Below are 17,730 nucleotides of genomic sequence, written 5' to 3' on the forward strand. Positions count from 1 at the left end.
CTCAACTATCATTCAAGGGATTAGTCACAAGTTGCAATCATTCACCTGATGAAAATCTTCACTTTTCTTTCTCTTGAGAAATGCCGCAGAGCCACTTACTGTGGAGGGTGGAAAAAAAGACTAGGAATCCAGCTTGGTGCTGCTGAAGTCACACAAGGGTCATGTTCATCTTTCTAGGCCTGACTGACCAAGTTGAGGAAAGTTAAGATCCAAGGTTCCTTGCTGTTAACACCCCCAAATAATACGATTCCTTTATAGGTGGATTGTCTTGTTCTGTGGAGGACAACTGAGTGATAAAACATTGGGTCTATATTGTTAAGACTCCAACATCTGTTGATTACATTGTCATTTTGGAAATTTCTGGGATCTTAATTTATAGTCGTTCATTTAGTTAGTCTCTTTAAGCTAGCCTAATTAAGATCTCCAGTCTAAAAACATTTACTTCTCCTGTGACTTGTTTTTGTTTTTACTGTAAAATACTTGAAAACACTTAAAGTTGCAGTAGTTATGATACCGCCCCAAATAATGAGAATGGATTTCTATACAATATATCTTTGGTTTAAAATGTTAATATCTTAAGAAGAATGAAAAACAAACCACAGACTGGGAGAAAATATTAGCAAAACAATAAAGGACTGGTTTACAAATATACAGATAACTCTTAAAGCTCAACAATAGGAAAGCAAACAATCCAATTTAAAAATGGGCAAAGGATCTGAACAGGTACTTCCCCAAAGAAGATAATAGAGATGGCAAATAAGCATATGAAAAGATGCTCAACAACATATGTCATTAAAGAATTGCAAATTAGAACAGCAAGGAGATACCACTAGATACCTATTAGAACAGCCAAAATCCAGAACACTGTCAAGCCCAAATGCTGGTGAGGATGTGGAGTAACAAGAACTTCCATCTGCTGCTGGTGGGAATGCAAAATGGTATAGTCACTTTGGAAGACAGTTCAGTGGTTTTTCACAAAGCTCTTAACTAAAAAATATTACCTTAAATAGTCTTACCATATGATCCAGCAATAGTGCCCCTTGGTATTTACCCAAATGAGTTAAAATGAATTAAATTTTATTGAGTTTTAATGAGTTAAAAACTTACATCCTGACAAGAACCTATGAGTTTATTCATAATTGCCAAAGCTTGGAAGCAACTAAGATGTCCTTCAGTAGGTAAATGGATTAAAAAAGCTGTGGTATAGCCATACTGTGGACTACTATTTAGCAATAGAAAGAAATGAGCTATCAAGCTACCAAAAGACATGGAAGAACCTTAGATGCATATTGCTGAGTGAAAGAAACCAATCTGAAAAGGCTACATACTGTATCATTCCAACTATATAATATATCAAAAGGCAAAACTATGGAGACAGTAAAAAGATCAGTGGTTGCTATGGGTTCTGGGGGAGGAAAGGATGAGTAGGTGAAGCACAAGGAATTTTTAGGGCAATGAAACAATTGTGTATGATACCGTAATGGTAGATACATGTCATGATACATTTGTCAAAACCCATAGAACTATGTAACACAATGAATAAACCCTAATGTTAAAATTGTGGACTTTAGCTAATAATAATGTATCAATATTCACTCATCAGTTGTTACAAATATACCATACCAATACTAATAATACTTGATGTTATATTTTCTAATAATATTATTAATACAGATATTAATAAGAGAAAATGTGGAGGAGGTTGGAAGTAGGGAAAGAGGAGTTTTGTGCATTTTCTACTCAATTCTGTAAAACAGAAAAAATAATATCTACCAATTTAAAAAGTTAGTCTTATGTGAAATTCAAATTACATACTTCATACAGTATCAATTATTTTATTAAAAAATAAACTAAATGCAAATAAAACTTCATATGTTCTCCAAATATTAATGTTTACCCGATCCATAACATTTTAATTTACCATTTGATAAATAAATTTGGTTATCTGAGTAGAAGTTTTTTTTAACTCCATAGCTTTTTTTGAGGGACTGGGGGGAGGTAGAGGTCAAAGTTAGCACAATAGCTTCTCTTGATTAAGTAAGTGTTATATTGAGTATTTTTTTATTTAAAAGCTTAAGTGTTTATCATTAAATAAGTTGTTTTAGTGTTTGTTTCATCTTTCAGAAGAATTTAGACTTTGTATAGAAAATTTCTTTTTCCCCTCTGTGGATTGCTTTTCCACATTGTTCTGGAGCTGTCATTGCCAGATGTAGAAATAAAAGTAACAGTGTGACTGTTATACACAAGGCTTTGGACTATTTGCTTCCTCCCTGAAAGCACTGTGTGTGGGGGCAGATTACTGGCATTTTGAGGTCAAAATCAAATCTGGAAGTCAGAGCTTACTGTAAATAGAGAAACAAAGGGGAGAAAATGAGAAGAGGTGTGTATCTGACTGATTATTCTAAGAAAATAAATGTCAAGACTTTTAGAACCTAGATGTAATTGAACACATTTCATTACATCCATCTAGGGACAATTTAAATACTTCCTAAAAGGAATGCTGCTCTATAATTTAGTTTCTTAACATATTGTAGGTATAAAGAAAGTGTATTTTGGAAATTAAATTAATCCATTTAAATGCATCCCATAATCCAAAATGCTTCCTTTTTGTTAAAACCAGATGAGATGAAATAAAAGTCTTTGGGAACTTTACCTCCTTATTGACAATATGATGATGAATAACATTTGATGTAATAGCTAATACTTTATTTCTCTAACTTGGAAAAAATGAAAGGAATTAGAAAAAATGAATGAGGTTAGTATTGTATGAAAATAATTTTAAAGAAATTTTCAAGTGATGTTTATATGTATAAAGTGTACTTTTGGTTGGAACTGGTTCACTGATTTTCTGTGGTTCATTTTCAGGTCCTTCAGCAGCTTTTAAATCATTGCAGGAAAAACAGAGATAAAGTTCTTCTCTTTTCTTTTTCCACCAAGGTGAGTTCATCTAAAGTATATCCTTGATTGGCCAGCCCCAGCTTTTGAGGCATAAAGAATAAAGCATGTGCCTACATGACACCTTACAGCCACATTTTCTCTAATCTACACAGTAGGAAATAGTGAGGTAAGCAACTTGAAGTTTTTAAACAGACACTAAAATTTCAATTGTTTCAGGGTTGCTAAATATCAAACTGAAAGATAGATTTTTATTTTCTGTTGATGTTCTTAATAATTACAATGTTCTTTAAGACATTTCAGATATTTTAGAACTTAGAAAATAGCACACATACATTTATGTAAATGATTTGACCAGTAGTATTGTTTGTTTCTTAAAAATGAAAAGATTGATTTTTAAAACAAGTTCTGAATGTTAAAGCCATAATGTTGCAGGATAACGGAAATAAATATATGGGTCAGAAGTGAGAAAAATATTTATTGCTCTTGAAATTATAAGAAAGAAATTATGAACACCAATAATTAATACTTAACAAGTCTCAACTTTGTAATGGTCTGAAACTTACTTAACCAAGATTCATGTTTGCCCATCTTCATACCTCTCCTCTAGTTGCTTGATGTGCTACAGCAGTACTGTATGGCGTCTGGGCTTGATTACCGACGACTTGATGGAAGTACAAAATCAGAGGAAAGACTCAAGATTGTAAAAGAGTTCAACAGTACACAAGATGTTAACATTTGCCTTGTCTCTACAATGTAAGAAAATTAAATTTAATAACTAGATTTTTATCCAATTGTTTTTGAGATTTAGTGTAATTTTTAAAACTATTACTGGATTAATTTTTAATGGCTATGCTTATTTAGAAGCAGCAAAAATACTATTATGACCAAAATTTCAATATCTTAAGTTTTAGCTAAGCTTTTCTCTCATTTCCTTTATCAACATTGAATTCCTCTTAGAAGTCTGGGTTTATAAAGGTAACAATAAAAAAATTGATATTTCCTCCTATGAATTTTCTATGGTAGTGTTTTGACCCAAGTCTCCTGGTGAGAATAATCAGACTTCTTATTAACTGGATAACTGAGACTCACTGTAGCAGCAGTTTTCCCACCGTGTCAGGGAGCCCTTGAGAGCCCACTGGGGCTAGGGGCTCATGTTTCCCTCCTCTGCCTCTACCTCATCTCAACTGGAGCAGCTCTGCAGTTAGAGATTTTATGAAAGATAAATTGGTTCTAACCCCTATGTATGAATATCCCTTTAAGACCTTTTAGAGAATATACACACTTCTGAAAAGATTTAAATCAACATAAACACCTAAGTAAGATTAATCCCATTTTAGGAAGGAACAGATCAATAACTTTTGACATCCTGTGTAATAAGAATTTTATAGATTCACTCCCACTGTCTTTCAGAATTTCAGTGGACTTTAAAGATAAACATATGTAAAATGCACAAAGTAAAAATTAAATCAGAATAGAAATTAACTTAAAATGAGGAATAAGATATGTTTATGAATGAGCTAACATTGTTGAGCACTTTAATAATTCTTGAATTCCTACCACTAAGGCAAATGGGGAAAAGCTTTGGATTCCCATTTTCGTATAAATGAATGCAAGAAGTAACTTTTTGCATGCGTCCTTACATAGAGAGCACTAAATGACATAGAATACTGTGGTCAATTAAATTTCGTAAAACATATAAGCATTCTAACTTTAAAGTGTTTCCAATTGATAGATGCACTAAACAACGGTTCTAATAATAGACTCTATAATGACAAGTAGTAGTCTCTCATCCTTCTTCTGCTCACTTCCAGCTCATTTACTGAGATCCTCCATAAAGTTCCTAATTACCCCTTCACCTCTATCTGTCAGAAATTGCTATTTAACCTATCCACTGAATTTTTAATTTTAATCATACTTTAAAAAACATCTTTTCGGATGGCATTTTTTCTCTATTAACTCCTGTGCTTGGTGGTGCTGATCCTTCTATTTGTTGTTTCCTCTGGCTCTTGCTTATGGTTGATAGTTTCTTCATGTTTGGTCATTTTTTTTTCTTTTGAGTTTATCTTCAATGGGATTTTTTCCTCTGGAAATCCTTTGGAGACCGGTTGTAGGAGTTTTCCGCTTGTGTGGTTTTGCTTTGGCTTCTGCTGGGCATCCTGACAAGACAAGGGAAAAAGTTTTGGATTCCTATTTTTCTGTGACAGTTTGAGTAATTTATTGCATAAGTCATTACATAAGGAACCTTACGTAATATAATAAATACATTCTTCAGCTGTGTTTTGCAAAAGACACATAAGCTCAGTTTTTGTTTTGTTTCTATCATTTTGCAAGGGTTTATATTTAATATCTATTGCGACAGAAATGTTTTCACATTGGCTTAGCCATTATCTTGCCAGAGTACAAAGTCTTCATTATCTTTTAGTTTATCAACTTTACATAACTTGGAACTTCTCTTAACAAAGAGGATTAGGCTGCTTTCACTACTCTCTCCCCCTTTTTTCCTCACAATATTTGCTATTTTAAAATTATTTGTCTATAAACTACTTTTGTAACTTTCAATCTTTGTACTTCTGCATTAGATCCATTGAATTTCCTCTTGGATCTTTTTCCTGGATCCCGTGTCTTCTTCTTTCTTGGTTTGCCGCCATGTTTTACTGGAAAATGATTCAAGTTTTGATGTTCGGTCCATTAACTTTCCATATGCCTTCTAAGTCTTTGTAATGTGTGGTATTAGCATTAGCACACACCCACCCACCCTTCTACTTTAGTCACCTATACATATTATGTTAACTGTTTTAACTTTTACTTTGTCAAGGGTATTAATGTTTTCAATAAGCCCTGTACCAGTAACCGGTTATTGTCCATAGGTTGGCATTAAAATTTGGAGGCAAAAAAGTGTTTACATTACTATGTTTTTATAAACTAAACATCTTTAATGCAGGGGCAAGTAGTGCTAAGATAATTTCTCTGAATGTTCACGACCTTTTGGTCAATTCAAGATTAGTCTTAACATCAACCTCATATGACTTCTCTTTCCTAAGACTTCATCCATGTTTTATGTTTGCACTGTTCAGTTCACTTCAAATTTCAATCATGACTTTTTCAGTCTTTTCCCCCTCTCAGTCTGTTTTTGCCGTTTATAATAATCCTCAGTGTTACTAATTCTCATTCACACGTTCTCTTCTGTTGAGTCATCTGTATCCTGAACCTGCCTCCTGAAACCTTTATTCCTTAGTTTCAATCTGACCCAGTTGTTTTCTAGGCCTGATAAAGAACTGTCATGTTGAAGCTTTCTTTCACTGCTCTTCTGCATTGGATCTTTTTCCTGGGTTCTATGCTGTTTTTATTCTTGACTTGCCCCTTTGTTTTCCTAGGAAATATCCTCTGGTAACTTTTTAAGCCAGAATATATAGGAAGTAAATTTTCTGCATCTGTGAATACAGAAAATGTCTTTTATTGCTCTCTCACTTAATTGATACTTTGTCCAACTATATAATTCTAAATTGAAAATCATTTCCTCTTAGATCTTTGAAGGGCTTGCAGCATTGTTTTCTGATAGATGGTGAGGCTAAATAGATGTGCAGTGCCAATCTGATTTTCATTCCTTTTTGGGAACTCGTAAGAGTTTTTCTTCATCTACGCTATTCTAAAATCTCACGGTGATATTTGAGTCTTAGTGTGGATCTTCGTTCATTTTTTCGTGCTGGGTACAGTAGGCTTGTATTCTGAAGGCTTATGTTCTTTTTCAGCTCTGGAAAATGCTTTTTTATTATTTCGTTAACAATGGCTTTTTTTTTCTTCCTTTTTCTCTGCTCCCTCCCTCTTGCATGCCAGGTCATCAGACTTTCAAACTTTCAAACTATATTGGTTCTTTAAATCTCTGAACTTTTCTCTCAGACTTTGTCTTTTTGCTCTATGTTCTGAGAAATGTCATTTTTTGATCTTATTATTTTGTTTGAAATGATCACTTTTTTTTTTTAAGACGGTGTCTCACTCTGTGGCCCAGGCTGTATGGTGCAATCTTGGCTCACTGCAACCTCCGCCTCCCAGATTTCAAGCAATTCTCCTGCCTCAACCTCCCGAGCAGCTGGGACTACAGGCCCGTTCCACCACACCCAGCTAATTTTTGTGTTTTTAGTAGAGACAGGATTTCACAATATTATCCAGGCTGGTCTTGAACTCCTGACCTCGTGATCTACCTGCCTCGCCCTCCCAAAGTGCTGGGATTACAGGTGTGAGCCACCATGCCCGGCCATCACATTTTTAATCTAAAGTTTTTCTTGCTTTCTGACCTCTTTTGTTTTTGGAGTTACCTTTTGTTTTAGAACATCAGTGTGTTAAACCCTAGCTTTTTATAGTCATTTCATTCAGTTTATTTAAAGAATGATCATCTGGCATTTTTCCTGGGGTTTGTTTTTTGTTTTTGGAGAATCAATGAATTTATTAATGAGTTTGAGGAAAATTGGACTTTTTAAGGTATGAAGCCACCCTATCCATAAACATGGTATCTCTTTATATTTATTTAGGTTTTCTTAGAAGCATTGTTCAAATGGATACTTCGTTTGACCTTTTATAATACTTAATACATAATAATAAAACTTATTTCATCAAAGACATGTTTGTAGAACATTAAGATGTAGTTAAGGTATACTTTCTGATACACTTATTTGATACCGAAAGAGCATGTGGCAGACCTAAGGAATAAACAGCCTGCATACTCATTAGGTGTCTCAAATACCAGTCCTCACTTCAAAAAGAGCAATATTAAATTTTTTTTGCTTAACAAGTAACCCTTTGCTGTTGACCATGTAAGAACAGAGTGACAAGTTTTAAAGTTTAGATTTCTGAGTTATATTACCATCAAATGGAGAATTATCTCATCTGCAGAGAGAGAGAGTCTAGGGCCTTTTTCTTCTTTAAAGGGAGCTTTGCTTCTTCAGCAAGGACTGAAGTTATAACTTCAGAATCTCTTGGAAGATTGCTACCTCAACTAGTAGAGATCTTATCTGTGGCTCATATATGGCATCTGAGATGGCATCATACATGGTTATGCCTGACCTTGCCATCAAGAAGGTAACTGGAATAGTTGATTAGATTTATTCAACATAGAAACCTTTAACTTTTCTGCTTTTTTGCTATCTAAATTCCACCCAATCCCCTAACTTACCCATTTTTTTTTAATCCTTTCTAATGCTTTCTCCCTATCCCGCCTCACTCTTTTCTTAGAGTTCAGTCAAGTCTCTATGACATCTTCATGGTATGTCTAATAAGCAGTTTTCCAAAGGAGAAAATTCAGTTTCTACTGAGCACTGAACTTTAAATCAGGACATTTGGGTTTGAATCAAGACACTTGCTACTTAGGAGACCTTGAACAAATTAATTTTTCTGATTGTCAATTTCCTCGCCTGAAAAATCAGGATATTTTGCTTATAGAAGTCTTTAGAACAGGCCAGGTGCGGTGGCTCACACCTGTAATCCCAGCACTTTGAGAGGCCAAAATGGATGGATCACCTGAGGTCAGGAGTTCGAGACCAGCCTGGCTGACATGGTGAAACCCCATCTCTACTAAAAATACAAAATTAGCCAGGTGCAGCGGTTCATGTCTGTAGTCCCAGCTATTCAGGAGGCTGAGACGGGAGAATCGTTTGAACCCAAGAGGTGGAGGCCGCAGTAAGCTGAGATGGCGCCACTGCACTCCAGCCTGGACAAGACAGAGCAAGACTCTGTCTCAAAAAAAAAAAAAAAAAAAGTAGTGTTGAGAACAAAAGAACTAGCATATATGAAAATACCTTGCATAGTTCCTGATATATAGTAGATGCTCAATAAAGGTTAATTTATTTGCATTTTTGATAGAAATTGTAGGAGAAAAGATTATTATCATTTTTCTTCCCTTGGATGATTAGCATCCAGTGTAAAGCATTATCTAAGTGTGAGTTGTTTTGTGATACAGTGTAGGCAGCTGATGAGGGAAGATGGCAATGCAAAGCCTCAGAGGAAAGCCTGAAAGACAGCTGGGCTCAGGAAAACAGTTGAGGAAGAGAAAGAAAATCATTGTGTTCTTGGATTTTGGTTTTGCCTTTTCTTTGTAAAAATGTAAAAATTTATCATCGTTGTCTTACAGAGTATTAAATACAGGATACGTAGATTAGATAGTTCAAAACATGAAAAGATCACAATTGTTGTTATTTAAAATCTATTAAAATATATAGGCAGCTGGAATCTTCAATTCAGTATACAAACATTATATACATTCAGTTTTGCCAAAAGTTTCCTTTAGAAATTTTATTCCAAAAGAAATGAGTAGTATGCTGATAGAAAAAATGAATGTAGCAAAACCAATACGTGATTTTTATACTAATAATAAAAACTGCCAAAAAATATGTCTTTAGTGACTTCTCTTCACTGTTACCTTAACCACAGGTCAAGTTAAATGAAGACAAAACTTTTGGCTTCCATTTAAGTGGCAAAAAGACTCTGTAGCGTGAATACTAGGCACAACTTCATTCTTGGTTTTGACTTTCAGAATCATACACTAGTTGACTACAAACAGCTTTCTAAGCAAACCCTATAATTTGAACTACAGTGCTTTATTCATACTTATTAACTTGTGAGGATTAAGTTAAGGATTTGGGGTACTATACTGCAAAAGTAAAATTTTCCAGATGATATAAGTACCTCTAGGTAGTCCAACACCAGGAATCATGAGCTTTGAAAGGATCTGGAGAAACATCATTTTCTGTCTCTCATAACAGTATTCCAAAACACTGTCAACTTTCCCAGAAAGATGAGGACATTTCTTTTGTTATGTACCCCAAGAGAAAGAGATTCTAAACCACTCTTTTGAAATAAATAATGAGAATCATATTATATGCCTGTTGTTAAAATCTGCCTTTACTGCATTATTTTGTCTCAATCTCACACCTTTTTGTTCAACTACTAATATCTTCATGAACCCTTAATGTGCAGCAAGAAAAATAAGAGAACTTTTGCCTTTGAAGAGCAATATAATGCAGTAAATGCTTTACTGGAGTTTATGTGTGAAGATCATAGGCATTTAAGAAATAGATAGATCAGAAAATCCCATAGAAGGATGGTGATGTTTTAACTGGTTCTTTAGAGATAAGATTTTATTAAAAAGAAAAGGAAAAGCAGATTTGGTAAAGGGCATTTTAGGCACAGAGAATAGCATAGGTACCAAAATGACTAGAGAACTTATGTGTTTAGTGCTTAGGATATGTGGAGGCAACAGCTTGGGTGTATGACTACATAGGAGAACTCATGAGTTATTTTAACGAAGCTCAGTTTAACAAAGAGAGTGTAAGTATCCACTCTGTGACAGGTCCTGGAGGAGACAGGTCTCTTAAAGTTTATAACTCAAAAAGTAGAGGGGTACAGGAGTTGTTCAGAAACATGTAAAAGGATAGTGCAATACAGTATGGCGAATGCAGGGTAGGAGGAGGCACAGAGGAGAACAATTTAGTTCAGGCTTTGTTAATGACACTTGAAGGACAAGGAAAAGTTAGCCAGGCAAATAAGACAGCAGAGAAAATTGTATGAAGGCAGCTTTAAATGTTTTGGTCACTTGTGGTATAGATATCAAGAATGACGGGTGTGATACCAGCTGCAGAGATGTTAGGCCTGGTCATTGAGGCCTATTGGTCTCTGATGAATAGGAATTAATGGGTTTTAAGCTACAAACAGCTTTCTAAGCAAACCCTGTAATTTGAACTACAATGCTTTCATACTTATTAACTTGTAAGGATTAAGTTAAGGATTTGGGGTACTATACTGCAAAAGTAAAATTTTCCAGATGAGTAATACACTTAGTTCTGTATAGTCTGTGCTTAAAATAATTTTTATGTAATGTGAGAATGGACATGGATGTAAGGTCTGAAGTAAGGGAGGACAATTAGAAGACCAATGAAGTAATACATGCAAGTGCAATCTAATAACAGCTCTGAAAAGGGCAGTGGTAATAGGAATGGAGAAGGGACTTGAGAAAAACATTTCTGAGCTAAATATGACAGGACTTGATACTGGTTAGCTTTCAGTGGAAAAGGGAAGTAGTGATGGAGAAGAAGAAGTCTATAGTGATACTTAGCATGGCTTTTGGCTTTGATGAGTGAGTATATGGGTGGTATCACCAGGAAATATATGGAGAAAAAGAACTCTGGGTCCAGGGAAGTATTAGATGTAGCTCATTGTAAAGTGAGCATTGATGTTATTTCATCTTGTTCTCTTCCTTTTGGAGAGAGAACATGTGGCATTCTGTTGCAGTATAACTCTTGGCTCTCTCTGTATTCACTATGACAAGCCTGAAGCACATGTGGTAGCACCCTGACTGCCTGCATTGTGATCACCATGTGATGGTGGAAATAATCTGTACTTAAGAATCCATTCTGTGTTAAGGCTATATGGATGTTATTGTTAGCCACATTTTTAAATTAAACTTTTTATTCTGAGATATTTCTAGATTCACAAGTAGTTTTAAGAAATAATACAGAATGATCCCATGCACTCTTTACCCAGTTCCCCCAATGTAATATCTAGTAAAACTGTAGTACATTATCACAACCAGGATACTGATGTTGATACAGTGAAGAGCAGAACATTTCCATCACAAGAATCCCTCATGCTGTCCTTTTGTAGTCACATCTACTTTCCTCTCTCCCCTTTCTCCCTGAGCCCTGGAAACCACTAATCTGTCCTCCATTTCTGTAATTTAGAACAACATAATCAAGAATGTTATGTAAAGGGAGTCATAAAGTATGTAACCTTTTGGGATTGGCTTTTTTCACTCAGCGTAATTCCCTGTAAACTCATCCAGTTATTGTATGTATCAATGGTTCTTTTCTTTTTATTGCTCTTAGTATTCATGATATGGATACACCACAGTTTGTTTATACATTCACCTGTTGAAGGGCATCTGTGTTGTTTCCAGTTTTCGGCTATGACAGATAAAGCTATTAACATTTGTGTACAGATTTTTGTTTGAACATTAGTTTTCATTCCTCTGGGATAAATGCTAAATAGTGCAACCGCTGCATTATGTGATAGTTGCATATTTCGTTTTATAAGAAATTGCTAAACTGTTTCCAAAGTGGCTATGTGGTTTTACATTCCCAACAGCAGTGTGTGAGTGATCACGTTCCTCTGCATTTTCACTAATGTTTGTTATTGTCACTATTTTTTTAATTTTAGCCATTCTGATGGGCATGTAGAGACATGTCATTGTGGTTTGAATTTGCATTTACCTAATGTCTAATGATATTAAACATCTTTTCATGTGCTTATTGGATAAAGCTGGTGTTAATGCTTCTGTAAATGGTAAAATTCTCCAGTGGAATTATCTGGGCCTGGAGGGGTTATTTTTTTCCCTAAGAGTTTTGAAAATAACATACTCAATTTCTTTAATAGTTATAGGACTATTCAGGTTGTCTGTTTCATTTAGTTGACTTCAGTGGTTTGCGGTTTTTGAGGAATTATTTCTCTTCTAACTTGTTGAATTTATGACCATAAAATTTTTTATAGTACTCATTTATCCTTTTAATAGCTGTAGGATCTGTAGTGATATCCCTTGTTTCATTTCTAATATTGGTAATTTGTGTATTCTCTTTTAACTTTGTCATTGCTAGTTTAGCAATGAATCAGCTTTTTTTCACTGATTTTTCTCTCTTATTTTTCTGTGTTCAGCTTTATTGATTCTGCTTTTTTATTTATTATTTCCTTTCTTCTGCTTGCTTTTTTTGCTTCTTTTTCTAGTTTCTTAGGGGGAGGACCTCAGATTATTGGTTTGAGACCTTTAATTTTTTTCTAATATAAGCATTTAGTGTTACAAATTTTCCTAAGCCCTGCTTAGCTGCATCCTACATAGTTTGATATGTTGTATTTTCATTTGTGTTACATTATTATTTATTTCTCCTTGTAATTTTTTTTTCACAGTTTTTTTGGATTTCAGGTTTTGTTTGACTCATGAGCTATTTAGATGTATGTTGTTTAATTTCCAAGTGTTTGGAATTTTTTTTGTTGTCCTCCTGAAATGTATTGCTAGTTTGATTCCATTATTGTTAGAGAACATACTCAGTATAGTACCATTATACTCAGTATATACCAGTATAGTTTCAGGTCTTTTAAATTTGTTGAGGTTTGTTTTATGGCCCAGGATTTGGTCTATCTTGGTGAATATTCTATAGGAACCAGGAAAAAAAAGTGTGTGTGTTGTGCTGTTCTAGGTGGAGTGTTCTGTGTATGTCATTGGTTGGTCATTTTGTTCTTTTATATCCTTGCCAATTTTCTCTCTAGGAGTTCTATCAGTTGCTGAATGTGGGATATTGAAATCCTCAACTATAATTGTGCATTTGTCTGTTTCTCTTTTCAGCTTAATTAATTTGACTTCATGTATCTTTCAGCTCTGCTGTTTTGGTGCTGTTTGGTGTTTTGGCAGATTGATCTTTTTGTCATTGTGCATTGTCCCTCTTTTAACTATTAACTTTCTTTGCTCTGATATATACTTGGACTAATATTAATATAGCCAGTCTTGCTTTTTTCTTTAATAATTGCCTGGTATATCTTTTGTCATCCTTTCACTCTCAACCTAGCTATGTCATCATATTTAAAGTGTTTTGTTTTGTTTTTTGTGGAGAGCATATTGTTTTTTCAAACTACCCTACCAATCTTACGATTTTAAATGGTATATTTAGGCCATTATATTGAAGGTAATTATTGATATTTTTTATTTAACTTTTATCTTTTTATCTCCTATTTCTAGTTCCACTGTTTCTTTTATTTAGACATTTCTTTAGGATTCTGTATTTGTTTATGTATAGTGTTTTTTAGTATATTGCTTTGTGTAGCTTCCTGGTGGTTGCTCTGGGTATTACATTGTACATAGTAACTTCTCACAGTCTACTGGTATACAGATTTACCAGTTTGAATGAAGTATAGAAATTTTACTTACATTTAAGCTTCTTTTCCTACTCCACTTTCAAGATATTATTGTCTTAGGTATTTCCTCTACATGCCTTAAGCAGCATATCAGATTGTATTGCAGTTTTCCTTTAACCATGAAACGTGATTTATGAAATTCATGAGAAATAAAGTAGTATTTATATTCACCCCTATTTTAACCTATTCTGATCTTCCTCTTTCCTTTCTGTTCTAGTTCTAAGCCTTAGTCTCCTATTTTTTTCCTTATGAACTTTCTAGCCACCAATCTTTTAGGTTAAGTCTGCTGGTAACAGGTGCTCTTAGTTTTCCTTAGTCTGAGAATGTCATATTTCCTTTCCCTTTCTGAAGGATATTTTCACTGAGTATACAATTCTGGGTTGACAGTTCCTTTCTTTCAACTTGAAAGATAATGCCACTTTCTTCTGATCTCTATGGTTTCTGATGTTTCTCTCTGTTGTTCACATTTCGTGAATGATACTGGTTCTCATCATGCTTACTGATTCTATCTTTTGTCTTTTCCACTGTACTGTTCAGCCCATTTGGCAAGTTTTGTATTTCAGCTATTTTTCCATTCCAAAATGTTTATTTTGCTCTTTTTATCCATTTTTGTTTTGTTTGTTTTTGCTGAGACTCAATTTTTTTGTTTGTTTCAAGCATGTTTGTAATTGCTTGTTGAAACATTTTTATGATGGCTTTGTTAAAATTCTTGTCAGGTGATTCCAACATCTGATTCATCTCAGTCTTTTCTTATTCAGGCTGTAATTTTCCTGGTTCTTGGTATAAGTGATTTTTTATTGTATCATTGTATCTTGGACAATTTGAGTATTGTGTTATGAGACTCTGCATGTGATTTAAATCATCCATTTTAGTACACCTCCTCTTTGACACCATGCCAGCCAAGTAGGGGTGGAAAGCTAGGTTCCGTCTTTGGCCTCTGCTGATAGCCTGAGAGGAAAGTGCTTTACTACTGCTCCCACCTGGCGTCCCCTGACACCATGGAGGGAGACCCTGTTATCATTGGGAAGAAAATGAAAGCTCTAGCTCTTCACTCAGTCTTCTCTGACACCACCCCAGCAAGAATCAGTGGTAGTGTCTCATTATAGCCAGGCAAGGGTAGAAGTCTAGCATCCTCGTTCAGCCTTTGCTGACTAAGGTAGGGATGGGGCCACAGATTGTTCCTTGGTGTTTGGCAGGAGTAGAGTGGTTATTGTCTCACATTTTTCTGCCTTTCAAGGCTATACCTTTCCTGGTTCTTTGGCTAAAGGGAAATGGCTCTTCTTGGGATATATATATATATTTCCAACAGCTTGGGATATGTTAAGAACCCAGCTTGTGGAGCAAAAAATAAAGCTAGACTTTCTTTTCACAGTTTTTTTGGATTTCAGATTTTGTATGACTCATGAGCTATTTAAATGTATATTTAAATGTATATTGTCTAGTTTCCAAGTGTGTGGAATTTATTTTGTTGTCCTCCTGAAATGTATTGCTAGTTTGATTCCATTATTGTTAGAGAACATACTCAGTATAATACCATTATACTCAGTATATACCAGTATAATTTGAGTTCTTTTAAATTTGTTGAGATTTGTTTTATGGCCCAGGATTTGGTCTGTCTTGGTAAATGTTCTATAGGAACCAGGAAAAAAAAGTGTGTGTGTTGTGCTGTTCTAGGTGGAGTGTTCTGTGTATGTCATTTAGATCCTGTTGGTTGGTCAGTTTGTTCTTTTATATCCTTGCCAATTTTCTCTCTAGGAGTTCCATCAGTTGCTGAATGTGGGACTCCTTCAGCTAGGCTTTCTTTTTTGGAAAAGCCATGGAAGCTTTCTTTTTTGGAAAAGCCATTCCTTTTTTTCAGGAAAGCCATGACTCACTGCCATGCCATTCCTTAGGCCTTGTAGTCCCTAGCCTGCCTGTCTTCTCTGTACCTTTCAGAGTTTTACATTTATTTTCCATGTAATATCCAGAGTTTTAGCTGCACTTAGTGGAAGAATAAGATGTGCATCTGTTTCTGAATTGAGTTTTTAAATGTATGTATTACTTTATTTAGCTAGAATGTACTAACAGTTTTTAAAAATTATGTTAGGAAAATCTTGCAGAAGTAGTATTTGAGTATCAAAAAAAAGTAAAAACCAGCATAAACTATTTACGTGGGCTCTAATGACCAGTTTTTTAGGGATTTTCTAGAGTGGTAGAAATAAAATTGTGCCTTAAATATTTAATTTGTGGCATATTTGTATTTTAATCACCACCTTAGTTTGATGAAATTAATGCAATATTGTACTGTTTTGGCTATAGAAACCTGGCACAGTTGAGTTATAGCACAACAATTAGCTTTTGCTGTTCTAATGTGCTTTTTTTTTTTTCTCTTTCCTCCAGGGCTGGTGGACTAGGCCTCAATTTTGTCGGTGCCAATGTTGTTGTATTATTTGATCCTACTTGGAATCCAGCCAATGATCTTCAAGCCATTGACAGGTATAATACTGACAAAATTTAAAGTGATCTGCAAATACTTTTAATCTAAAAATACTCTTGAACTTTTAAGGTTGCTTATACTATGACTATGATTAGAAGAAAGGGGGAAGCTGGTAAAAACGTACATTTAATATAATCCTGACCTTCTCAATCGAAATGACAGTCCAAAAATAGCCATTTTTCATTCATCTCAGAATCCTGTTAATATGACAGAAATGACTTAAGAAGAAAGAATAAATTCCTGATACTGCAGGAAAATAGTATAGTTCTGTACTAGTAGATCAGAAGTTTTGAGAAACTCCTGGAAGATAGAAAGCAAGTAGAATCTTTGATCAGGGTATCCTCAGAGACATACTACAATCCAAAGTCTGCAGGAAAGAATACAAAAATTTTAAACATGGGGTTGCAACTACAGTATGTGGGAGTAGACAGAGTGCATCGTTCTGGGAAATTGATAATGTCCTGACTCTAATACAAATTCCCCTCTGACACCCTACTTTACAGAGAGATTGGCCGTAACAGGTACTCTTTCATTAAAGCTGAAAGAATAATTTTACACATTTTATAAATAAATGGGGAATCTGACTGTAGAAAGCTTCCTAGAATGGATGTTGGAACCAGATCATAAAGCCAGAGCCAAGCCTGAAGTACTTCCAGATCTCCCCAGGACATGAAAAAGGGAAATACACGTGTTACCTGCATGGAAACACAGACTGGCTTTCCAGTGATTCACCTAGTCATCATTTTAATTATGACTGGGAAATGAAAAATTATGAAACATTTTAATAAAATTAGCCTTGCAAGAAAGCAAAGGACAAAGGTGAGAAACAGACATTGAAGGGAATAAAATAAGAATAGGATGCCAAGGAAAAAAGTACATAAAAAAAAAATTAGTTCTTATAAATTAAAACTATTGCCAAAATAAAGTAACTCAGTAGAAGGTCTGAAAAAAATGGAGAGGGCTAATGGAAAAATGGAGAAGGATATGGAAGATAAAAGGAATGAATATTTTTAAACATAAAGTCAAGTAACAAATAGATGTGAAATATGAGTAAAGAGAAATTGAGGAAAAATCCCAGAAATCATCATCTGTGTATTCCAGAAATAATGAACAGAGAGACTGGAGGACGGGAGATAATTGATGACATGATTGGAGAAAATTGTTATTAATTTTGAAGGGGCATTTAGTATGAAGTAGGAATAATGACAGAGAGAGAGAGAAAACATACATGTTAGTAATATTTCTAAGTTTCAAAGATAAAGAGAAGGGCTAAAAGGTTCTAGAGTGAGAAACGGAGAGAATGAGTTATAAAAACTGCAACAAAAAGGAAAAGACACATTGTTAACAAAGAAAGGAGAATCAGACTCAATTCAGCAGATCAGACTTTGAAGAACATACATTTCATCAGCATT

At 34.6% G+C, this 17,730-nt stretch overlaps 1 protein-coding gene across 7 annotated transcripts in view; it reads left to right on the top strand.

Moving 5' to 3' along the window:
• The window catches only part of ERCC6L2 (ERCC excision repair 6 like 2), a 167,254-nt gene that overhangs the window by 54,936 nt on the left and 94,588 nt on the right, over nucleotides 1–17,730 (top strand). For all 7 annotated transcript variants that reach the window (XR_008509835.2, XM_054520289.2, XM_024252413.3 and 4 more), the window contains 3 exons: nucleotides 2,866–2,937; nucleotides 3,506–3,651; nucleotides 16,222–16,317. Coding sequence is in view for 6 of the 7 variants with exons in the window: in XM_054520289.2 (XP_054376264.2) it covers nucleotides 2,866–2,937; nucleotides 3,506–3,651; nucleotides 16,222–16,317 (314 nt within the window). In the remaining variant the exon portion in view is untranslated. The remainder of the gene's footprint in view (nucleotides 1–2,865; nucleotides 2,938–3,505; nucleotides 3,652–16,221; nucleotides 16,318–17,730) is intronic.

The sequence above is a fragment of the Pongo abelii genome, chromosome 13 (genome assembly GCF_028885655.2).
Source record: "Pongo abelii isolate AG06213 chromosome 13, NHGRI_mPonAbe1-v2.0_pri, whole genome shotgun sequence".
Lineage (NCBI taxonomy): Eukaryota > Metazoa > Chordata > Mammalia > Primates > Hominidae > Pongo > Pongo abelii.